The sequence below is a fragment of the Salmo trutta genome, chromosome 30 (genome assembly GCF_901001165.1).
Source record: "Salmo trutta chromosome 30, fSalTru1.1, whole genome shotgun sequence".
NCBI classification, from domain to species: Eukaryota; Metazoa; Chordata; class Actinopteri; order Salmoniformes; family Salmonidae; genus Salmo; species Salmo trutta.
In genome coordinates this window covers 45,032,093-45,057,679 of record NC_042986.1, presented here as the reverse complement: position 1 = coordinate 45,057,679, position 25,587 = coordinate 45,032,093, and the positions used below count along the sequence as shown (strand labels likewise).

General features: G+C 48.8%; 1 protein-coding gene across 1 annotated transcript in view; it reads left to right on the top strand.

Annotated features, from left to right (window-relative positions):
* The window catches only part of flna (filamin A, alpha (actin binding protein 280)), an 82,390-nt gene extending 65,354 nt beyond the window's left edge, over positions 1-17,036 (top strand). The window contains exons 31-49 of the mRNA XM_029724299.1: positions 931-1,010; positions 2,300-2,467; positions 2,714-2,788; positions 3,334-3,433; positions 3,595-3,735; positions 4,693-4,821; positions 6,291-6,464; positions 6,837-6,998; positions 7,165-7,368; positions 11,032-11,184; positions 11,304-11,426; positions 11,720-11,986; positions 12,076-12,213; positions 12,563-12,678; positions 13,302-13,434; positions 14,458-14,634; positions 14,871-15,089; positions 15,217-15,414; positions 15,637-17,036. Coding sequence (XP_029580159.1) covers positions 931-1,010; positions 2,300-2,467; positions 2,714-2,788; positions 3,334-3,433; positions 3,595-3,735; positions 4,693-4,821; positions 6,291-6,464; positions 6,837-6,998; positions 7,165-7,368; positions 11,032-11,184; positions 11,304-11,426; positions 11,720-11,986; positions 12,076-12,213; positions 12,563-12,678; positions 13,302-13,434; positions 14,458-14,634; positions 14,871-15,089; positions 15,217-15,414; positions 15,637-15,821 — 2,942 coding nt within the window. The 3' untranslated portion in view covers positions 15,822-17,036. The remainder of the gene's footprint in view (positions 1-930; positions 1,011-2,299; positions 2,468-2,713; positions 2,789-3,333; positions 3,434-3,594; positions 3,736-4,692; positions 4,822-6,290; positions 6,465-6,836; positions 6,999-7,164; positions 7,369-11,031; positions 11,185-11,303; positions 11,427-11,719; positions 11,987-12,075; positions 12,214-12,562; positions 12,679-13,301; positions 13,435-14,457; positions 14,635-14,870; positions 15,090-15,216; positions 15,415-15,636) is intronic.
* The last annotated feature ends 8,551 nt before the right edge of the window (positions 17,037-25,587 follow it).

Sequence of the window (25,587 nt, the reverse complement as noted above, 5' to 3'; positions counted from 1 at the left end):
AACATTACACTCACAGAAGTTCCAAAAGAATAAAGACATTTCAAATGTCATATTATGTCTATATACAGTGTTGTAACGATGTGCAAATAGTTCAAGTACAAAATGGAAAATTAATAAATACAACCTATTTACAATGGTGTTTGTTCTTCACTGGTTGACCTTTTTTGTGGCAACAGGTCACACATCTTGCTGCTGTGATGGACACTGTGGTATTTCACCCAATAGATATGGGAGTTTATCACAATTAGAAAAATAATTCCAAATCTGTGTAATCTGAGGGAAATATGTGTCTCTGGTCATACATTTGGCAGGAGGTGAGGAAGTGCAGCTCAGTTTCCATCTCATGTTGTGGGCAGTGTGCACAGCCTGCCAGGTCTGCCTACGGCGGCCTTTCTCAATAGCAAGGCTATGCTCACTGAGTCTGTACATAGTCAAAGCTTTCCTTAAGTTCGGGTCAGTCCCAGTATATTGCCACTGTGGGACAAATGGCATTCTATTTTATTTAATTTTTTTCATTCTTTCCAATGTTTCAAGTCATTATCTTTTTTTTTTCTCATGATTTGGTTGGGTCTAATTATGTTGCTGCTCTGGGGTCTCTCTCAACTCTGTCTCTCTCTCAAGCTCTCTCTGTCTCTCTCTCTCTCTCTCTCTCTGTTTGTCTGTAGCTCGCTCTCTAACTAACGTAGTTTACCTGTAGTACTAGTTGGCATGGTGAATGACATTGTGGGTAATGGAGTTGATATGGAGGCTGGATGTTGTATGCTGCTGATGGTAATAACTGTCTGTATAACATATGTGTCTGAAATGACACCCTATTCCCTATCTAGTGCACTCTATAAAGAATAGGGCTTGTGGAGAGGATGCATGGATGACTTGTGGGAGGGAGGGTCAGACTTCCTGTGTGACCGTTTCTCTTCGTCTGTCTCTCAGGAGCCGGTGTGGGACCAACCATCCAGATCGGAGAGCAGACTGTCATTACCGTGGATGCAAAGGCTGCTGGGAAAGGAAAGGTAACGATGGAGAGGTGTTTGATTAGTCTTTCTTCATCTGGACGGTAGGCGGGAGACGTGGGCAGAAGCACATCTTAGTGTGGCTGTAACTCTCTACCCTCTCCTCTCTCTCTACCCCTCTCTCCTCTGTCTGCTCCTCTCTCTCTACCCCCCCTCTCCTCTGTCTGCTCCTCTCTGTCTGCTCCTCTCTACCCCCCTCTCCTCTGTCTGCTCCTCTCTCTACCCCCCTCTCCTCTCTCTGCTCCTCTCTCTCTACCCCCCTCTCCCTCTCTCTGCTCCTCTCTCTCTACCCCCCTCTCCTCTGTCTGCTCCTCTCCCTCTACCCCCCTCTCCTCTGTCTGCTCCTCTCCCTCTACCCCCCTCTCCTCTGTCTGCTCCTCTCCCTCTACCTCTCCTCTGTCTGCTCCTCTCCCTCTACCCCCCTCTCCTCTGTCTGCTCCTCACCCTCTACCCCCCCTCTCCTCTGTCTGCTCCTCTCCCTCTACCCCCCTCTCCTCTGTCTGCTCCTCTCCCTCTACCCCCCTCTCCTCTGTCTGCTCCTCTCCCTCTACCCCCCTCTCCTCTGTCTGCTCCTCTCCCTCTACCCCCCTCTCCTCTGTCTGCTCCTCTCCCTCTACCCCCCTCTCCTCTGTCTGCTCCTCTCCCTCTACCCCCCTCTCCTCTGTCTGCTCCTCTCCCTCTACCCCCCTCTCCTCTGTCTGCTCCTCTCCCTCTACCCCCGTCTGCTCCTCTGTCTGCTCCTCTCCCTCTACCCCCGTCTGCTCCTCTGTCTGCTCCTCTCCCTCTACCCCCGTCTGCTCCTCTGTCTGCTCCTCTCCCTCTACCCCCGTCTGCTCCTCTGTCTGCTCCTCTCCCTCTACCCCCGTCTGCTCCTCTGTCTGCTCCTCTCCCTCTACCCCCGTCTGCTCCTCTGTCTGCTCCTCTCCCTCTACCCCCGTCTGCTCCTCTGTCTGCTCCTCTCCCTCTACCCCCGTCTGCTCCTCTCCCTCTACCCCCGTCTGCTCCTCTCCCTCTACCCCCGTCTGCTCCTCTCCCTCTACCCCCGTCTGCTCCTCTGTCTGCTCCTCTCCCTCTACCCCCGTCTGCTCCTCTGTCTGCTCCTCTCCCTCTACCCCCGTCTGCTCCTCTCCCTCTACCCCCGTCTGCTCCTCTCCCTCTACCCCCCTCTCCTCTGTCTGCTCCTTTCCCTCTACCCCCCCTCTCCTCTGTCTGCTCCTTTCCCTCTACCCCCCCTCTCCTCTGTCTGCTCCTTTCCCTCTCTCTACCCCCCTTTCCCCTCTCCTGTCCAGGTGACGTGCAGTGTGTGTACCCCAGAAGGGGTGGAGTTGGATGTAGACGTGGTGGAGAATGAGGATGGAACCTTTGATATCTTCTACACTGCCCCCCAGCCTGGAGATTACTGCATCTGCGTTCGCTTTGGAGGGGAACCCATCCCCAACAGCCCCTTCCTGGTCACGGTATGTACAGTCACACACACACACACATATATATATATATATATATATATATGCGCGCGGTTAAGAGTGTGTTTTTGCAGGTGTGTCAGTCTTGATTGGTTAATGAGACCTCTTGGCCCCTCCCTCCCTTCTACAGCAGATTCTCATTGGACAGTCCGGAGACACAGAGTTCCGTCAGTCTAGAGTCTATCTGAACGTTGTGGAACAGTTTGACAAAATAACTTATTTTTTATTCCACCCCCCCAGGCATTGGAAGGAGCCCCTTCAGATCAGCTCCTCCAACAACAACAGCTACCACAGTACTACAGCCAACAGCCCTGGGTACTGGTCTCTCCACTCCACTCTCTCCACACAGGGGGAAAAAGCAGCCATTTTGTGAATCATCAATGTGGCTCCACATTTGACAAAATGGCCGCCCGTGTCTCTTTACGTCGTCTTGTCTGTCTGGCTGCTGCTTCTGTCATGATGTCTTTCTCTCACAGTGTCGGTGGTTTCATCTTCATCAACATAATCATCATCATCGTCGTCATCGTAATCATGTCATACTTCATGTTTTTGTTGTTTTGGTCCCTATCGTCTTTTCATTTCAGCTACGTTCTATTCTGCTGTGTTTGGTCTTATCGCCCCCCCTCCTATAACTCACCCCTCAACATCCTGAACCACTGTCCCTCGCCCAATACTGTCCCTCGCCCAATACTGTCCCTCGCCCAATACTGTCCCTCGCCCAATACTGTCCCTCGCCCAATACTGTCCCTCGCCCAATACTGTCCCTCGCCCAACACCGTCCCTCAGTCCTCCCCCTTCCTACACCCATACCGTAGTCCCTCCCCCTCCTCACCTCAGATTCTTTGACCTCTGTCTCCTAGGCAACAGACCGGCCAATGGGAATGAATGGTTTGGACGTGGCGGGACTCCGGCCGTTTGACCTGGTTATCCCCTTCACCATCCAAAAAGGAGAGATCACAGGTATACACACTGTACTGTTGCCGCGCAGGAAATCATCATCATCATCCTCCTTAACCGTTAGATGAAATTCCACTAATGAACTTACCGAACGCAGGCTCATGACCTCACATCCTGAAAGCCTGAGGTACCTATCCTTTTGAACTACCGTTTTCCTCCCTTAGGCGACGTGCGCATGCCGTCCGGTAAAACAGCCAAGCCGGACATCACAGACAATAAGGACGGGACGGTAACGGTTAAATACGCTCCGACTGAGGCCGGTCTTCACGAGATGGACATTAAATACGACGGGATACACATCCCTGGTACGGACAACACACACTATACACACTAACAACACACTACACACTAACAACACACACTATACACACTAACAACACACACTACATCCCTGGTACCGACTACACACACACAAACTATACACACTACACACACTACACACACTACACACACTACACACACTACACACACTACACACACTACACACACTACACACACTATACACACACACACTATACACACACACACTATACACACTAACAATACACACTAACAATACACACTATACACACACTAACAATACACACTAACACACACTACATCCCTGGTACGAACAACACACACACTAACAACACACACACACTAACAACACACACACACTAACAACACACACACACTAACAACACACACACACTAACAACACACACACACTAACAACACACACACACTAACAATACACACACACACACACTAACAATACACACACACACACACTAACAATACACACACACACACACTAACAATACACACACACACACTAACAATACACACACACACACTAACAATACACACACACACACTAACAATACACACTATACACACACTAACAACACACTAACGTTAACAACACACACTACATCCCTGGTACGGACGACCTCTAACTCTCAACAAGCTGACTCTGATAAACAGTCACATGCATCTTCATTTAGAAAGATTAACCTAAATATGTTTCAGTCAATTATACCACACTCTCAATCAAACCACTTTTAAGTCTATATATTTCTGGACAAGGTTAAGCTATTTCAGAATATTTAGGTCTGTTGACTGGCCAAGAACCTCTCTGTGATTATTCATAGTATAGGTGACTTCTGGATGTGCTGACTCATGTGTAGAGCTGAACTTTTTCTCTCGCTCTCATCCCTGCATCTCTCCTCTCTCCCCCCTCTCTCTCCTCTCCCTCTCCTCTCTCCTCTCTGTAACAGGTAGTCCCCTCCAGTTCTATGTGGACTATGTGAACAGCGGGAACGTCAGTGCGTACGGACCGGGCCTGATCCACGGGACCGTCAACAAACCTGCTGTGTTCACCGTCAACACCAAGGACGCAGGAGAGGGTAGGACAATTAGTAGTTTAAATTATAAATCAATCATAATGATCGACACTGAACAACAATATAAACAACAACATGTAAAGTGTTGGTTTCATGAGCTGAAATAAAAGATCCCAGAAATGTTCCAGATGCACAAAAACCTAGTTTCTCTCAGATGTGTTTACATCCCTGTTAGTGAGCGTTCCTCCTTTGCCAAGATAATCCATCCACCTGACAGGTGTGGCATATCAAGAAGCTGAATAAACAGCAGGATCGTTACACAAGTGCACCTTGTGCTGGTGACTATAAAAGGCCACTCTAATGTGCATTTTTGTCACAAAACACAATGCCACAGATGTCTCAAGTTGAGGGAGCGTAGAATTGACATGCTGACTGCAGGAATGTCAACCATAGCTGTTGCCAGAGAATTGAATGTTCATATCTCTACCATAAGCCACCTCCAACATCATTTTAGAGAATTTGGCAGTACGTCCAAACGGCCTCACAACCGCAGACCATGTGTATGGCGAGTGGTTTGCTAATGTGAACAGAGTGCCCCGTGGTGGGGTTATGGTATGGACAGGCATAAGCTACGGACAAGGAACATAATTGCATTTTATCAATGGCAATTTAAATGCACAGAGATATCATGAGATCCTGAGGTCCATTGTCGTGCCATTCATCCGCCTCATCACCTCACGTTTCAGCATGATAATGCAGGGCCCCATGTCGCAAGGATCTGTACACAATTCCTGGAAGCTGAAAATGTCCCAGTTGTTTCGTGGCCTGCAGACTCACCAGACATGTTAACTGTTGAGCATGTTTGGGATGCTCTGGATCCATGTCCACGACAGCGTGTTCCAGTTCCTGCTGATATCCAGAAACTTTTGACAGCCATTGAAGAGGAGTCGGACAACATTCCACAGGCCACAGTCAACATCCTGATCAACTCTATGTGAAGGAGATGTGTCGCGCTGCATGAGGCAAATGGTGGTCAGACCAGATACTGACTGGTTCTCTGATCCGCATCCCTACTTTTTTTTTTTAAGGTATCTGTGACCAACAGATGTATATCTGTATTCCCAGTCATGTGAAATCCATAGATTAGGGTCTAATGAATTGACTGATTTCCTTATATAAACTATTTTTTTTGAGACATGTGTACATGTGCCATTGAGGGTGAATAGACAAGACAAAATATTTAAGTACCTTTCAACTGGGGTATGGTAGTAGGTGCCAGGCGCACCGGTTTGAGTTTGTCAAGAACTGCAACGCTGCTGGATTTTTCAAGCTCAACGGTTTCCTGTGTGTATCAAGAATGGTCCACCAGCCAACTTGATACAACTGTGGGAAGTATTGGAGTCAAAATGGGCCAGAACACCTGTGGGACACTTTTTCAACACCTTGTAGAGTCCCTGTTGAATTGAGGCTGTTCTGAGGGCAAACTGGGTACATATTAGGACGATGTATTTTCTAACCTCTCTCCTGTGTAGGTGGTCTGTCTCTGGCCATCGAGGGTCCTTCTAAAGCTGACATCAGCTGTGTGGATAACCAGGATGGAACATGTTCTGTGTCCTACCTGCCTGTTCTACCTGGAGACTACAGCATCCTGGTCAAATACAATGACAAGCACATCCCCGGCAGCCCCTTCTCAGCCCGCATCACAGGTAATGCACACCCCGCATCACAGGTAATGCACACCACACATCCCCAGCAGCCCCTTCTCAGCCCGCATCACAGGTAATGCTCAGCCCGCATCACAGGTAATGCACACCACACATCCCCAGCAGCCCCTTCTCAGCCCGCATCACAGGTAATGCACACCCCGCATCACAGGTAATGCACACCCCGCATCACAGGTAATGCACACCACACATCCCCAGCAGCCTGCATCACAGGTAATGCGCATCACACACAGCCCCTTCTCAGCCCGCATCACAGGTAATGCACATCACACGCATCCCCAATAGCACCTTCTCAGCCCGCATACACATGTTAATGTAAACAATGGGCGTCCCTGCCCTCTCTCTGTCTCCTAGGTGATGACTCTATGAGGATGTCCCATCTGAAGGTGGGCTCTGCTGCTGACATCCCATTGGACATCGGAGAGCTGGACCTGAGTCAGCTGACAGCCTCTCTGACCACTCCCTCCGGGCGAGAGGAACCCTGCCACCTCAAGATGCTTCGTAACGGACACGTCGGTCAGTGTTGAGCAGAAACGGACTATCAACTATCATTTTACATTTGACAAATTTCTAAATGTATGGAGTTGCCTCAGCCGTGAGAGTAGAACAATACCAACGTTACTGTAGTCTACAGACAGATTGTGATTCTCAGAAGCTCCTCTAACCCGTCATTGTCCGTCAGGCATCTCGTTTGTTCCCAAGGAGATCGGGGAGCACCTGGTGAACATCAAGAAGAATGGACGCCATATTCCCAGCAGCCCCATCGCCGTGATGATCAGCCAATCAGAGATTGGCGACGCCAGCCGGGTGCGAGTGACAGGCCAGGGCCTCAGCGAAGCCAAAACCTTTGAACCTGCTGAGTTCATCATCGACACACGCGAAGCAGGTCAGTGAGGGTCTGTGTAGGATCAGGGGAAGCAGGTCAGTGAGGGTCTGTGTAGGATCAGGTGAAGCAGGTCAGTGAGGGTCTGTGGAGGATCAGGCGAAGCAAGTCAGTGAGGGTCTGTGGAGGATCAGGGGAAGCAGGTCTGGAGGATCAGGTGAAGCAGGTCAGTGAGGGTCTGTGGAGGATCAGGGGAAGCAGGTCTGGAGGATCAGGCGAAGCAGGTCAGTGAGGGTCTGTGGAGGATCAGGGGAAGCAGGTCAGTGAGGGTCTGTGGAGGATCAGGGGAAGCAGGTCAGTGAGGGTCTGTGGAGGATCAGGGGAAGCAGGTCTGGAGGATCAGGTGAAGCAGGTCAGTGAGGGTCTGTGGAGGATCAGGGGAAGCAGGTCTGGAGGATCAGGGGAAGCAGGTCTGGAGGATCAGGGGAAGCAGGTCTGGAGGATCAGGGGAAGCAGGTCTGGAGGATCAGGGGAAGCAGGTCAGTGAGGGTCTGTGGAGGATCAGGGGAAGCAGGTCAGGAGGATCAGGTGAAGCAGGTCAGTGAGGGTCTGGAGGATCAGGGGAAGCAGGTCAGTGAGGGTCTGTGGAGGATCAGGGGAAGCAGGTCAGTGAGGGTCTGGAGGATCAGGGGAAGCAGGTCAGTGAGGGTCTGTGGAGGATCAGGGGAAGCAGGTCTGGAGGATCAGGCGAAGCAGGTCAGTGAGGGTCTGTGGAGGATCAGGGGAAGCAGGTCTGGAGGATCAGGGGAAGCAGGTCTGGAGGATCAGGGGAAGCAGGTCAGTGAGGGTCTGTGGAGGATCAGGGGAAGCAGGTCAGTGAGGGTCTGTGGAGGATCAGGGGAAGCGGGTCTGTGGAGGATCAGGGGAAGCAGGTCAGTGAGGGTCTGGAGGATCAGGGGAAGCAGGTCAGTGAGGGTCTGGAGGATCAGGGGAAGCAGGTCAGTGAGGGTCTGGAGGATCAGGGGAAGCAGGTCAGTGAGGGTCTGTGGAGGATCAGGGGAAGCAGGTCAGTGAGGGTCTGGAGGATCAGGGGAAGCAGGTCAGTGAGGGTCTGTGGAGGATCAAGGGAAGCAGGTCTGGAGGATCAGGCGAAGCAGGTCAGTGAGGGTCTGTGGAGGATCAAGGGAAGCAGGTCAGTGAGGGTCTGTGGAGGATCAGGGGAAGCAGGTCAGTGAGGGTCTGTGGAGGATCAGGGGAAGCAGGTCTGGAGGATCAGGTGAAGCAGGTCAGTGAGGGTCTGTGGAGGATCAGGGGAAGCAGGTCTGGAGGATCAGGGGAAGCAGGTCTGGAGGATCAGGGGAAGCAGGTCAGTGAGGGTCTGTGGAGGATCAGGTGAAGCAGGTCAGTGAGGGTCTGGAGGATCAGGGGAAGCAGGTCAGTGAGGGTCTGTGGAGGATCAGGGGAAGCAGGTCAGTGAGGGTCTGGAGGATCAGGGGAAGCAGGTCAGTGAGGGTCTGTGGAGGATCAGGGGAAGCAGGTCTGGAGGATCAGGCGAAGCAGGTCAGTGAGGGTCTGTGGAGGATCAGGGGAAGCAGGTCTGGAGGATCAGGGGAAGCAGGTCTGGAGGATCAGGGGAAGCAGGTCAGTGAGGGTCTGTGGAGGATCAGGGGAAGCAGGTCAGTGAGGGTCTGTGGAGGATCAGGGGAAGCGGGTCTGTGGAGGATCAGGGGAAGCAGGTCAGTGAGGGTCTGGAGGATCAGGGGAAGCAGGTCAGTGAGGGTCTGGAGGATCAGGGGAAGCAGGTCAGTGAGGGTCTGGAGGATCAGGGGAAGCAGGTCAGTGAGGGTCTGTGGAGGATCAGGGGAAGCAGGTCAGTGAGGGTCTGGAGGATCAGGGGAAGCAGGTCAGTGAGGGTCTGTGGAGGATCAAGGGAAGCAGGTCTGGAGGATCAGGCGAAGCAGGTCAGTGAGGGTCTGTGGAGGATCAAGGGAAGCAGGTCAGTGAGGGTCTGTGGAGGATCAGGGGAAGCAGGTCAGTGAGGGTCTGTGGAGGATCAGGGGAAGCAGGTCTGGAGGATCAGGTGAAGCAGGTCAGTGAGGGTCTGTGGAGGATCAGGGGAAGCAGGTCTGGAGGATCAGGGGAAGCAGGTCTGGAGGATCAGGGGAAGCAGGTCAGTGAGGGTCTGTGGAGGATCAGGGGAAGCAGGTCAGTGAGGGTCTGTGAAGATCAGGGGAAGCGGGTCCGTGGAGGATCAGGGGAAGCAGGTCAGTGAGGGTCTGGAGGATCAGGGGAAGCAGGTCAGTGAGGGTCTGGAGGATCAGGGGAAGCGGGTCAGTGAGGGTCTGTGGAGGATCAGGGGAAGCGGGTCAGTGAGGGTCTGTGGAGGATCAGGTGAAGCGGGTCAGTGAGGGTCAGTGGAGGATCAGGGGAAGCGGGTCAGTGAGGGTCTGGAGGATCAGGGGAAGCGGGTCAGTGAGGGTCTGGAGGATCAGGTGAAGCGGGTCAGTGAGGGTCTGTGGAGGATCAGGGGAAGCGGGTCAGTGAGGGTCTGGAGGATCAGGGGAAGCGGGTCAGTGAGGGTCTGTGGAGGATCAGGGGAAGCGGGTCAGTGAGGGTCTGTGGAGGATCAGGTGAAGCGGGTCAGTGAGGGTCAGTGGAGGATCAGGGGAAGCGGGTCAGTGAGGGTCTGGAGGATCAGGGGAAGCGGGTCAGTGAGGGTCTGGAGGATCAGGTGAAGCGGGTCAGTGAGGGTCTGTGGAGGATCAGGGGAAGCGGGTCAGTGAGGGTCTGTGGAGGATCAGGGGAAGCAGGTCAGTGAGGATCTGTGGAGGATCAGGGGAAGCGGGTCAGTGAGGGTCTGTGGAGGATCAGGGGAAGCAGGTCAGTGAGGGTCTGTGGAGGATCAGGTGATATTTGTCTTTTTATTTAAAAAAAATATTTTAACTTAAAGGAGAACTTAGCTTTTTTACAACCAAATGTCCTTGATGTAAATGGCATGTTACAGAGGGGTCCAGACACTTTCTTTTTTTTCTTTTCTTTTTTTTGACGATTTGACTTTTTTTCCTTGTTGTGCATTATGGGAGCTCTGAAAAACATGAAGAAAGGCTCCAAAAATACTTATTCTTTTAGAAACACAAGCTCTGTCTAGGGACGCAGGTCTTTAGGCTCTCTGTCTAGGGACGCAGGTCTTTAGGCTCTCTGTCTAGGGACGCAGGTCTTTAGGCTCTCTGTCTAGGGACGCAGGTCTTTAGGCTCTCTGTCTAGGGACGCAGGTCTTTAGGCTCTCTGTCTAGGGACGCAGGTCTTTAGGCTCTCTGTCTAGGGACGCAGGTCTTTAGGCGCTCTGTCTAGGGGCGCAGGTCTTTAGGCGCTCTGTCTAGGGGCGCAGGTCTTTAGGCGCTCTGTCTAGGGGCGCAGGTCTTTAGGCGCTCTGTCTAGGGGCGCAGGTCTTTAGGCGCTCTGTCTAGGGGCGCAGGTCTTTAGGCGCAGGCTCGCTCTGTCTAGGGGCGCAGGTGAAATCGCAAACAGTGTCTGAAACATTCTATAAAATGCCTTTTACATCATAAATAAAGATTTGGATATAAAAAGCAAAGTACTCTAAGTACGTTGTGATTTTTGGGAAGCATTTTAAATGAAGTTTGTGATTTGCTGCAGGCTATGGGGGTCTGAGTCTGTCCATCGAGGGCCCAAGTAAGGTGAACATTAACACTGTGTGTCTGTGTGTAGGCTACGGGGGTCTGAGTCTGTCCATCGAGGGCCCCAGTAAGGTGGACATTAACACTGAGGACCAGGAGGACGGCACCTGTAAGGTCACCTACTGCCCTACTGAACCAGGAAACTACATCATCAACATCAAGTTCGCCGACCAACACGTACCAGGTACTTCACTTGTTTTCTGAAGTCCTCGATTAATAATAATAATAATAATAATAATAATAATAATAATAATAATAATAATAATAATAAATATTGTTTGTAAAATGTGTGTGTTTGTGTAGGGAGTGCATTCACGGTGAAGGTGACAGGAGAAGGGAGGATGAAGGAGAGCATCACCAGGAAGAAGAGAGCAGCGTCTGTCGCTAACGTGGGCAGCCAGTGTGACCTCAGCCTCAAGATCCCAGGTACCCTCTCCTACCGCTATGGGGGTACCAGGTACCCTCTCCTACCTCTATGGGGACCCCAGGTACCCTCTCTCCTACCTCTATGGGGACCCCAGGTACCCTCTCTCCTACCTCTATGGGGACCCCAGGTACCCTCTCTCCTACCTCGATGGGGGGACCCCAGGTACCCTCTCTCCTACCTCGATGGGGGTGCTGATCAGATCAGTAGACATGGTGGCCAGTCCGTCTGGTCAGGTCCAGGAGACTGTTAACCCTGTGTGTGTGTGTGTGTGTGTGTGTGTGTGTGTTAACAGAGATCAGCATAGCAGACATGGTGGCCCAGGTGACCAGTCCGTCTGGTCAGGTCCAGGAGGCTGACATCATGGAGGGAGAGAACAACACTTACTGCATCCGCTTTGTTCCCACGGAGACCGGCGTGCACACAGTGTGTGTGAAGTACGCGGGCGTGCACGTGCCCGGTAGCCCCTTCCAGTTCACTGTGGGGCCCCTGGGAGAAGGAGGGGCTCACAAGGTCCGTGCTGGGGGGCCCGGGCTAGAGAGGGCAGAGGCTGGAGTACCAGGTACGTACGTACGTACGTACGTGTGTGTGTTGGGGTTACTATACTGTTAGGATCACACATTGACATTGTGTGTGTGTGTGTGTGTGTAGCTGAGTTCAGTATCTGGACGCGGGAGGCTGGTGCAGGGGGTCTCAGCATCGCGGTGGAAGGGCCCAGTAAAGCAGAGATCACCTTCGAGGACCGCAAGGATGGATCCAGTGGAGTTTCCTACATGGTCCAGGAGTCAGGTGTGTTGAGAACGGCAACAGCTGTCTAACCACCAAGAGCCTGGTGATAATCGTCCTCAGTATAAGCATTTTTCACCAACAATAGCATTCTGATTAAGAAGCCGTTTGTGTGCGATTCTAACTCTGTGTGTGTGTGTGTGTAATGAAGTTCACTTCATAAGCTCTCTTCTCAGTTTGAAATGTCTCCACTCGCGCTATTGAATTGGTACGTTTTCTGTAGCTTAATTTGCTAAGATGTTGTCAAGCGGACGGTCACCTGTGTTTGAGGCCGAGGATCCACCGTCGAGTACCGGTAAGGAAGCTTCACAGTTAGTCCGTCACAGTGACGCCTGTTACGCGTGTGTTGCAGGAGACTATGAGGTGTCGATCCGTTTCAACGAGGAGCACATCCCTGACAGTCCCTTCGTGGTTCCTGTGGCGTCGCCCTCTGACGACGCCAGGCGACTCACTGTTGCCAGTCTTCAGGTGAGGCTCGGAGACACACACACACACACACCCAGGACTACACTACCCACAATGCAGCAGCAGCAGCCTGTGGGGGGGAGGGGGGTGGGTGTAGCTAGCATTTACGGGATGGTGCAGAGTAGGTTTTTTGTTTTGAAGAACAATAGGACCGTCATTAGTCAGTCACTCAGAGGGTTAGAGATCAGCTGCTGCTGCGTTGTTGGGAAGTGCAAGGGTTTGTGGGAAACTAAAGGAATGTGTGTTTCTCGTGCCTCGTTCTAAAGGCTCCCAACAGTCCCCTTCCTCCTCCTTCCTTCCCATCATCCACCAGGCACTAAAGGGTTAAAGAGGATGCAATGGGCCAGTTTCTGTCTTCTCTCACTCTCTCTTCTGTCCTGTTCTTCACCTCTCTGACTCTCTCTCTCACCTGTTCTTCACCTCTCTCTCTCTCTTTCTCTCTCTCTTTCTCTCTCACTCCTTCACCTCTGACTCTCCTCTTTACCCCTGTTAGCTGCCTGCAGGTAAGTTTGAGTGTGTTGCATTATTATTATTATTATTATTATTATTATGTTGAGCGTGTGTTAGTGTTGACAGATTGACGTGCGTAGCTGTTGTGTTGAGTTGTGAGTTATATATCTGAGCAGGAGTCCGGGTTGAAGGTCAATCACCCAGCATCCTTTGCTGTGAGCCTGAATGGAGCGAAGGGACAGATTGACGCTAAAGTCCACAGCCCATCTGGAGCCCTGGAGGGCTGCTGTGTTACTGAGCTAGACCAAGGTAACTAATACTACTGCTACTACTACTACACAATACTACTACTACACAATACTATTACTATTCAATAGGGACAGGGGGATACCTAGTCAGTTGTACAACTGAAATGTGTCTTCCTCATTTAACCCAACCCCTCTGACTCGGAGAGGTACAGGAGTCATTTAACCCAACCCCTCTGAATCAGAGAGGTGGGGGAGCTGCCATAATGACATCCATGTCTTCACCCACTGTTCCCCGGGCCCTGAACTGCCTTAATCCACGTCTTCACCCTGAACTGCCCTGCTCAGGGGCAGAACGACAGATTTTTACTTGCACAATACTAATACGCTACACACTAATGCTACACATTACTACATGAAACAATACTACACACTACTGCACAATTTACACGATGCTGCGATACTATACCCTGTGACATAACAATACTACTACTACTACACAATACTAATACTACTACTACACAATAATACTACTACACAATACTACTACTACTACTACACAATAATACTACTACACAATACTACTACACAATACTACTACCTACTACTACACAATACTACTACCTACTACTACAACTACACAATACTACTACTACACAATACTACTACTACAACTACTACTACACAATACTACAACTACACAATACTACTACTACTACTACTACACAATACTACTACTACTACACAATACTACTACTACAACTACACAATACTACTACTAAACAGTAAAATCTCCCTCTCTAGATAAGTATGCTGTCCGGTTCACAATTTACACGATACTGCGATACTATACCCTGCGACATAACAATAATACAACTACACACTACTACTACTACCTACTACAACTACACAATACTACTACTAAACAGTAAAATCTCCCTCTCTAGATAAGTATGCTGTCCGGTTCACAATTTACACGATACTGCGATACTATACCCTGCGACATAACAATAATACAACTACACAATACTACTACCTACTACCTACTACCTACTACTACTACACAGTAAAATCTCTCTCTCTCTAGATAAGTATGCTGTCCGGTTCATTCCCAGAGAGAACGGTCTGTATCTGATCGATGTGAAGTTCAATGGCAGTCACATCCCTGGCAGTCCCTTCAAGATCAGGGTGGGGGAGACGGGACAGGCTGGAGACCCAGGCATGGTGACCGCATACGGAGCTGGACTAGAGGGAGGATCCACTGGTACGATTGACGAGGAGGAGGAGGAGCGTGTTACAAACCTGGGTTTCAAATCATTTATCTGTGCCTGTTTTGAGCTTAACTAGCTCAATAAGCCAATATAATAAGTCTCAAAATGACAAACCCTGCCTGTCTGGCACTCCAGGCATACTAAAGCAAAACTCAAATTATTGAACACCGGAGTCTAATGTGTTGAGGTGTGAGATCTCATCTGTAGTCATATGTAACTCCCTCTGCAGGTACAGCCTGTGAGTTCGTGGTTAACACCAGTAAGGCGGGTCCCGGGGCCCTGGCGGTGACCATCGACGGCCCCTCCAAAGTGAAGATGGACTGTGTTGAGTGTCCGGAGGGTTACAAGGTGACCTATACCCCCATGGCTCCAGGAAACTACTTAATCTCCATCAGATACGGAGGACCTTACCACATCGTAGGATCCCCTTTCAAGGCCAAGATCACCGGTGAGGGGACCTGGACACGTACGACATGCTGTACACGTTGTATGAACAATGTTGATGTCAGGGGACAAGAACATCAAACTAAGCCTCACTCTACACTCTAACCTCTGTCTGTCTCTCTCTCCTCCAGGCTCCAAGCTGGTCAGTAGCCATAGTAACCACGAGACGTCCAGTGTCATGGTCGACCCGGTGACTCGCCAGGTTAGCTCTTCCCACCAGGGAGCTCCCAGCCAATCGGACGCTAGCTGTGTGACAGCCAAGGGTCTCGGCCTATCAAAGGGCTTCATCGGCCAGAAGAACAACTTCAGCGTCGACTGCAGCAAAGCAGGTGTGTGTTTAGTCTCTGGGGGGGGGGGGGGGTGGTGGTGGTGGTGGTGGTATCATCTGACCCTCTCTCTCTCAGGTTAGTGTGTGTGTGTGTGTGTGTGTGTGTGTGTGTGTGAACACTGTCCTCCCTCCAGGTCATAACACGCTGTTGGTGGGTGTGGACGGGCCCAGGGTTAGGGTCAGTATGTGTGTGTGTATTAACACTGTCCTGTCCTCCCTCCAGGTCGTAACATGCTCTTGGTGGGTGTGGACGGGCCCAGGGTTCCCTGTGAGGAGGTTCTGGTGAAGCACCTTGGGAACCGTGTCTATAACATCAGCTACCAGCTCAAGGAGAAGGGAGAGTACATCCTGGTAGTGAAGTGGGGAGAACAGCACATCCCTGGGAGCCCCTACCACATCACTGTCTAGACCAATCAGATTCTACCACATCACTGTCTAGACCAATCAGATTCTACCACATCACTGTCTAGACCAATGACAAATCAGAACCCTCCAAACTAGCCCTTTTGTCTTCATAGTAATCAGAGATTACAACTTTCTAAACTCATTCACCAATACCCAAACAATAATGCATAAACACTGAATATTCCTCTCTTCATTCCTCTCCTCCACTATCATCCGCTCTCCCTCCCCATCATAATCATCTCCCCTCCCCCATCATAATCATCCCGTCTCCCCCCTCCCCTCACCTATCATAATCATTTGTAGTCATAGAGAGGGGAAACATGCACCTTTTTATTACTGTAAAATAGCTTAGCAACATGTACCTTCCTTTCCCCACGCAGTGTTTAGCTGTGGGCTAGTGTTAGCCTAGCCTAGCGTATGGTAGCATAGTGTATTGGTATAGGGGTTAGCCTAGCCTATGGTAGCATAGTGTATTGGTATAGGGGTTAGCCTAGCCTAGCGTATGGTAGTATAGTGTATTGGTATAGGGGTTAGCCTAGCGGAGCATAGTATATTATTATGAGAATAGCCTAATGCTAGTCCAGTGTGTTCATAATGCTAATTCTAAAACGTTTAAGGGAAAGAGGGACACAAAGTCAGTTAAGCTGCTGCTATTGTGGCCTGGTGTTAGCGCGTCTTAACCATAACAATAATTGAAAGGGCATATAGGTTAATAACTGTTAGTACAGGGTTTGACATGTTAATAACAGAGTAGCCAGCCCCAATAACTTCTCACACTGCTACTGCACTTGTTTTAAAGGTAACTAGAACCACTGCAACGACTGACCCAGGTAGAACTGCATCTTACAGCATATTGACCAGCATCAAAGTATTAATAACTACAGTGTTATGTCCATGTCACTAGTAGTATGAATAACTGTAGTGTGGAAGCGATGTCCTGATACTAGTATTGAACAAAAACTGTCACTGTAATATTACTAGCAGTGAATATGACTAGATGATAAAGTGTTGGATGGAGAGATGACTACTTGGAGTGATGAGCAAAATAAATAAAGAACAAATGTTGCTTTGTGTTCCTGCTAAATGTTCTAACCCCCCCTGCTCTTTAGCTTTGTTACGCAGTATTCCAGAACAAAATAACCTTGTCTGTTAAAAAGATTTAAAGTGTTGTAAGACAGTATTTTGATCCACAATAAAGATTGTCTTGAAGTATCTCTGTCAAGCTCAACGTGGTTCTTCTTTTTCCTTTGATCGCTCGCACTCACCGACTCCGGAGATCCATGTGTGTTGTTTCTTAGTTTTAATGTCTTCACTATTATTCTACAATGTAAAACATGTAAGAAAAACCCTTGAAAGAGTAGGTGTTATAAAACTTTTGAACAGTAGTGTAGATCACACATTAACTACAGAAATCACACACTAGAGACCACGTACTACAGAGACCACACACAAACTACAGAGTTCCTCACGAGTTCCCTGAATTCCTATTGGACTTTGTAGTCAAATTTTTGGTGACTTCAATATTTCAAATCAAATCAAATCAAAATCAAATTTATTTATATAGCCCTTCGTACATCAGCTGAAATCTCAAAGTGCTGTACAGAAACCCAGCCTAAAACCCCAAACAGCAAGCAATGCATGTGAAAGAAGCACGGTGGCTGGGAAAAACTCCCTAGGAAAAACTCCTGAGAAAGGCCAAAAACCTAGGAAGAAACCTAGAGAGGAACCAGGCTATGAGGGGTGGCCAGTCCTCTTCTGGCTGTGCCGGGTGGATATTATAACAGAACATGGTCAAGATGTTAAAATGTTCGTAAATGACCAGCATGGTCAAATAATAATAATCATAGTAATTGTCGAGGGTGCAACAAGCACGTCCGGTGAACAGGTCAGGGTTCCGTAGCCGCAGGCAGAACAGTTGAAACTGGAGCAGCAGCATGGCCAGGTGGACTGGGGACAGCAAGGAGTCATCATGCCAGGTAGTCCTAGGGCTCAGGTCCTCCGAAAGAAAGAGAATTAGAGAGAGCATATTTACATTCACACAGGACACCGGATAAGACAAGAGAATACTCCAGATGTAACAGACTGACCCTAGCCCCCCGACACATAAACTACTGCAGCATAAATACTGGAGGCTGAGACAGGAGGGATCAGAAGACACTGTGGCCCCATCCGATGATACCCCCGGACAGGGCCAAACAGGCAGGATATAACCCCACCCACTTTGCCAAAGCACAGCCCCCACACCACTAGAGGGATATCTACAACCACCAACTTACCGTCCGAAGACAAGGCCGAGTATAGCCCACAAAGATCTCCGCCACGGCACAACCCAAGGGGGGGGCGCCAACCCAGACAGGAAGACCACGTCAGTGGCTCAACCTACTCAAGTGATGCACCCCTCCCATGGACGGCATGGAAGAACACCAGTAAGTCAGTGACTCAGCCCCTGTAAAAGGGTTAGAGGCAGAGAATCCCAGTGGGAAGAGGGGAACCGACAAGGCAGAGACATGGAAAAGTCCACAGACCCACTCCAAAAGGCTTTAGGAGCCATCAACTCAGTGGGTTTTGTCCACCATGTCTCCCTACCTACTCATTGCCACAGTCATATTCTGGACCTAGTTTAGTCCCGTGGAAGAAATAGTGGATCTTAAGGTTTTTCCTCATAATCCTGGACTATCGGACCACCATCTTATTATGTTTGCAATCGCAACAAATAATCTGCTCAGACCCCAAACAAGGATCATCAAAAGCTGTGCCATAAATTCTCAGACAACCCAAAGATTCATAGATCTTTGGGTTGTCCAGACTCCCTTCACCTACCCAAGGATGTTTGAGTACAAAAATCGTCTAACCACCTAACCTTACCTTGCGCAATACCCTAGATGTAGTAGCACCCCTAAAAACATTTGTCACAAGAAATTTGGTCCCTGGTATACAGAAAATACCGGAGTCCTGAAGCAAGCTTCCAGAAAATTGGAAGGGAAATGGCGCCACACCAAACTGGAAGTCTTCCGACTAGCTTGGAAAGACAGTACCGTGCAGAATCGAAGAGCCCTCAATGCTGCTCGATCATCCTATTTTTCCAACTTAATTGTGGAGAATAAGAACAATCCAAAATGTATTTTTATACTGTTGCAAAGCTAACTAAAAAGCAGCATTCCCCAAGAGAGGATAACTTAATAAAACCACTCTTGAAACAGCCAAAACTTGACCCAGAAAATGTAAAAAAATAAATAATAATGATTGGCCTATATTGAATCTTTCATTCCTCTCAATTTTTTTTTCCTTCCTGAAGACAATGTATACAAAATGCTTCAGTCTCGTTTTTGACCCATCATAGCACTGCACACGTGAAGGTGAAAAATTACCTTTTAATAGCGACAGACCAAGGCTGTGCTGCTTCTGACACCATCAATCACCACGTTCTTTTGGAGAGATTGGAAACCCAAATTGGTCTACACAGACAAGTTTTTGCCTGGTTTAGATCTTATCTGTCCGAAAGGTATCAGTTCATCTCTGTGGATGGTTTGTCCTCTGACAAATCAATGGTAAGTTTCGGTGTTCCTCAAGGTTCAGTTTTAGGACCACTATTGTTTTCACTACATATTCTACCCCTTGGTGATGTCATTCGGAAACACAATGTCAACTTTCACTGCTATGCAGAGGACACTTGATGAAACATGGTTGAAAATTGCCTAACCTTGACGCCTGTGTTTTCAGACACAAGAAGTCGATGGTGGAAAATGTTTTACTTCTAAATTTGGACAAAACAAAGAGACCTGCTGTTGGAGCTGTTAATCTTGATTGTTTTAGTCCTCTCGAAACTGAAGGACCTCGGCGTTACTCTGTACCCTGATCTCTCTTTTGACGAATATATCAATATTTCAAGGACAGCTTTTTTACATTTTCGTAAAATTGAAAAAATCTGAAACTTAAAAAAACAATTATGCTTTTGTCACTTCTAGATTTGACTACTACAATGCTCTACTTTCCGGCTACCCGGATAAAGCACTAAACTTCAGTTAGTGCTAAACACGGCTGCTAGAATCTTGACTAGAACCAAACAATGTGATCATATTACTCCAGTGCTAGCCTCTACACTGGCTTCCTGTTAAGGCTAGGGCTGATTGTTCAAGGTTTTACTGCTAACCAACAAAGCATTTCATGGGTTTGCTCCTACCTATCTTTCCGATTTGGTCCTGCCGTACATACCTACACGTACGCTATGGTCACAAGACGCAGGCCTTCTTACTGCCCCTAGAATTTCTAAGCAAACAGCTGGAGGAAGGGCTTTCTCCTATAGAGCTCCATTTTAAGTCACTCTGGATAAGAGCGTCTGCTAAATGACTTAAATGTAAATGTATTTTTATGGAATTGTCTGCCTATTCATGTGAGAGGCGCAGACTCGGTCTCGACCTGTAAGTCTTTACTAAAGACTCATCTCTTCAGTGTAGTCTAGTCCAGGGGTACGAAGTTGAACGGCAAGGCACAGGAGCGACGAACCGCCCCCGCTGTCTGCCTGGCGGGCGCCCCTCTCTCCATGGGGATTCTCTGCCCTTGACCCTATTACAGGTGCTGAGTCACTGGCTAACTAGTGCTCTTCCATGCCGTCCCTAGGAGGGGTGTGTAACTTGAGTGGGTTGAGTCACTGACGTGATCTTCCTGTCTGGTTTTGAGCCCCCTAGGGTTCATGCGGTGGAGATCTTCGTGGGCTGTACTCAGCCTTGTCTCAGGGTAGTCAGTTGGTGGTCTGTTGATATCCCTCTAGTGGTGTGGGGTCTGTGCTTTGGCAAAGTGGGTGGGGTTACAGTTGAAGTCGGAAGTTTACATACACCTTAGCCAAATACATTTAAACTCAGTATTTCACAATTCCTGACATTTAATCCTATTAAAAATTCCCTGTCTTAGGTCAGTTAGGATCACCACTTTTATTTTAAGAATGTGAAATGTCAATAATATTAGGGAATTATTTCTTTCAGCTTTTATTTCTTTCATCACATTCCCGGTGGGTCAGAAGTTTACATACACTCAATTAGTATTTGGTAGCATTGTCTTTAAATTGTTTAACTTGGGTCAAACGTTTCGGGAAGCCTTCCACAAGCTTCCCACAATAAATTGGGTGAATTTTGGCCCATTCCTCCTGACAGAGCTGGTGTTACTGAGTCAGGTTTGTAGGCCTCCTTGCTCGCACACGCTTTTTCAGTTCTGCCCACAAATGTTCTATGGGATTGAGGTCATGGCTTTGTGATGGCCACTCCAATACCTTGACTTTGTTGTCTTAAAGCCATTTTGCCACAACTTTGGAAGTATGCTTGGCGTCATTGTCCATTTGGAAGACCCATTTGCGACCGAGCTTTAACTTCCTGACTGATCAAATAAAATCAAATGTATTTATATAGTCCTAATTACATCAGCTGATATCACAAAGTGCTGTACAGAAACCCAGCCTAAAACCACAAACAGCAAGCAATGCAGGTGTAGAAGCACGGTGGCTAGGAAAAACTCCCTAGAAAGGCCAAAACCTAGAAAGAAACCTAGAGAGGAACCAGGCTATGAGGGGTGGCCAGTCCTCTTCTGGCTGTGCCGGGAGGAGATTATAACAGCACATGGCCTAGATGTTCAAATGTTCATAAATGACCAGCATTGTCAAATAATAATAATCATAGTTGTTGTCGAGGGTGCAACAAGTCAGTAACACAAGAGTAAGTGTCAGTTGGCTTTTTCATAGCCGATCTTTGAGAGTATCTCTACCGCTCCTGCTGTCTCTAGAGAGTTGAGAACAGCAGGTCTGGGACAGGTAGCACGTCCGGTGAATAGGTCAGGGTTCCAGCAGGTCTGGGACAACAGGTCTGGGACAGGTAGCACGTCCGGTGAACAGGTCAGGGTTCCATAGCTGCAGGCAGAACAGTTGGAACTGGAGCAGCAGCACGGCCAGGTGAACTGGGGACAGCAAGGAGTCATCAAGCCAGGTAGTCCTGAGGCATGATCCTAGGGCTCAGGTCCTCCGAGAGAGAGAAAGAAAGAAAGAGAAAGAGAGAATTAGAGAGAGCATATTTAAATTCACACAGGACACCGGAAAAGACAAGAAATACTCCAGATGTGACAGACTGACCCTAGCCCCCCGACACATAAACTACTGCAGAATAAATACTGGAGGCTGAGACAGGAGGGGTCAGGAGACACTGTGGCCCCATCCGATGAAACCTCCGGACAGGGCCAAACAGGTAGGATATAACCCCACCCACTTTGCCAAAGCACAGCCTCCACACCACTGGAGGGATATCTCCAACCACCAACATACCATCCCGGGACAAGGCCGAATATAGCCCACAAAGATCTCCGCCACGGCACAGCCCAAGGGGGGGCACCAACCCAGACAGGAAGACCACGTCAGTGACTCAACCCACTCAAGTGATGCACCCCTCCCAGGGACGGCATGGAAGAACACCAGTAAGCCAGTGACTCAGCCCCCGTAATAGGGGTAGAGGCAGAGAATCCCATTTAAATTCACACAGGACACCGGAAAAGACAAGAAATACTCCAGATGTGACAGACTGACCCTAGCCCCCCGACACATAAACTACTGCAGCATAAATACTGGAGGCTGAGACAGGAGGGGTCAGGAGACACTGTGGCCCCATCCGATGAAACCCCCGGACAGGGCCAAACAGGTAGGATATAACCCCACCCACTTTGCCAAAGCACAGCCTCCACACCACTGGAGGGATATCTCCAACCACCAACATACCATCCCGGGACAAGGCCGAGTATAGCCCACAAAGATCTCCGCCACGGCACAGCCCAAGGGGGGGCACCAACCCAGACAGGAAGACCCCGTCAGTGACTCAACCCACTCAAGTGATGCACCCCTCCCAGGGACGGCATGGAAGAACACCAGTAAGCCAGTGACTCAGCCCCCGTAATAGGGGTAGAGGCAGAGAATCCCATTTAAATTCACACAGGACACCGGAAAAGACAAGAAATACTCCAGATGTGACAGACTGACCCTAGCCCCCCGACACATAAACTACTGCAGCATAAATACTGGAGGCTGAGACAGGAGGGGTCAGGAGACACTGTGGCCCCATCCGATGAAACCCCCGGACAGGGCCAAACAGGTAGGATATAACCCCACCCACTTTGCCAAAGCACAGCCTCCACACCACTGGAGGGATATCTCCAACCACCAACATACCATCCCGGGACAAGGCCGAGTATAGCCCACAAAGATCTCCGCCACGGCACAGCCCAAGGGGGGGCACCAACCCAGACAGGAAGACCACGTCAGTGACTCAACCCACTCAAGTGATGCACCCCTCCCAGGGACGGCATGGAAGAACACCAGTAAGCCAGTGACTCAGCCCCCGTAATAGGGGTAGAGGCAGAGAATCCCAGTGGAAAGAGGGGAAACCGGCCAGGCAGAGACAGCAAGGGCGGTTCGTTGCTCCAGCCTTTCCGTTCACCTTCACACTCCTGGGCCAGACTATACTTAATCATAGGACCTACTGAAGAGATGAGCCTTCAGTAAAGACTTAAAGGTTGAGACTGAGTCTGCGTCTCTCACATGGGTAGGCAGACTATTCCATAAAAATGGAGCTCTATAGGAGAAAGCCCTACCTCCAGCTGTTTGCTTAGAAATTCTAGGAACAATTAGGAGGCCCGCGTCTTGTGACCGTAGCGTACGTGTAGGTATGTACGGCAGGACCAAATCGGAAAGATAGGTAGGAGCAAGCCCATGTAATGCTTTGTAGGTTAGCAGTAAAACTTTATGAATAAAATTGATTCATGACCACACACTAACTACAAAGACCAACACACTCACTCACTCAAAGGGCCATTCAATCCATGTCTCAGAAGTTCAGCATTACATTTCAATGATGCCGTAAAGGCAATGTTTTCACATTAGCGCAGACTGCAATCAAATCCTTAGAGTTTATTGGTGTTAGTTTAGAATGTGTTATAGTGGTGCAGTGAAAAGCTGATGTTACTAGCATACATGAAGGGACATCACGTGCGCCATCCGTATGGTTAGTGAGAAAGTCCATATTGCAAATGTACGCTCCCTTACTAGACGTCCGTCCGACTACGTCCGATAAATCCGCGGACGGCAACGGGCCGCTCACAGGGGCCGGATCTTCCAGGAAGTCATCGAACGGAGTCTCTCGGACCTTCCGTTTCCGTTTAATTAAATTTTCAAATTTTGGTCATTTCCTTGCAGTCCCGGATTATTCCACGAGAGGGCGTATGGAATCATATTGCAAATGTAACATATATCACCAATCGCGACACAGCTTTTTCTCCTAAACGGAAGATAATTCGAAGACGAAACTCGGTCTGCGTGGGTTTGGCATAATGGGCAGTTGGCCCCGAACAGGATGGAGTCGAGGCCTCGACGCTTTTCGAGTTAAGGCTATTTTTCTGGGATTGAAAGTCAAACAGGAAAATAGAGTGCTGATTTGACCGCTTCACATCAAACTACATGAGCCTACGGTGTCAGGAGAAAAGGAACCATGCATTTACCAATGTTCATTTCAGAGAAATTGTACAATGACACATTGGTGATATTCAACAACAAGAGGTTTTTTTCCCAAAAAAGTTACATATCCAGTTGCAGCGTGTTCAGATGAGTCCGTTAAGGCAGGTTTCGGAGCTCTGCGAGATTTCTGTGATTTTCTGAAACAACACACACTTGTTCAACCCTCTGTAAATAAGTCAGTTCTTAACAGAAACACTTAAAACTCAATATTCTATAAGTGCCTAACGTTCAGATTCCTGTGTCAACCAGAAATGCCTTATAATGGTGTCATAGGGGCTGTTTTGAAGGGTTAAAAAGGTCAGATCTTTCCACAACTTCATATGTGTGACTAGGCAACCCTCATGAACTGTAAATGAGTCATTTATCCCATCAGATGTCAAAGAAAAGCTCTCTCAAACACACACACAGCAAGGACGGAGTGACACAGTGCGGTGCTTAAAGACACAAAGAGCCTGCAATGGCATTACCATTATCTCTAGGCTGAGACGAGTTCAATGAGACGCCCCGCTTGACCGTAGCTTGCTCGGTATGAGCGCAGCGACCGTGAGAAAACTAGGCCCAAAATGAGGCCTGCACCAATATGTCAATATGACCCTGTGGCATTAACCCTTCACAGTGAAAAGAAGGTGTTTAGATCAAACTGTGTGCAATGACTTCTCTCCCCATAGGAATACATTGACAATTCTCCTAAATTCAACCTGAAGTCTATGTGGGTTATGAATGCCTTATGAACCTGTCTTCTATAACAATCCATCAGGCTACTGTGAGGTCTACCTGTGTCGATTCTAAGGTTCCTGTGACAACTGGAAGTGGTTAAAAACACCCAAGAGCTATCGTCATATAACCTGCACATAGTGAAAATCACGCAACTCAACCATCTGTTACTCAGTCAATTCTTAAGGTAGAGACTTCTTATTCAGGATTCTGTTTATGTCTACCCCAAAGACAACGTGTGTGAAGCAAGAGCTTCCTGTGACAACCGGAAGTGGTTAAAAACACCCAAGAGCTATTGTCATATTACGTGCGCATAGTGAAAATCACGCAACTCAACCATCTGTTTCTCAGTCAATTCTTAAGGTAGAGACTTCTTATTCAGGATTCTGTTTATGTCTACCCCAAAGACAACGTGTGTTGAGTAAGAACTTCCTGTGACAACGGGAAGTGGTTAAAACAGCCTAGAGCTATTGTCATATGGTCAACCTGCATATAGTGAAAATCACGCAACTCAACCAT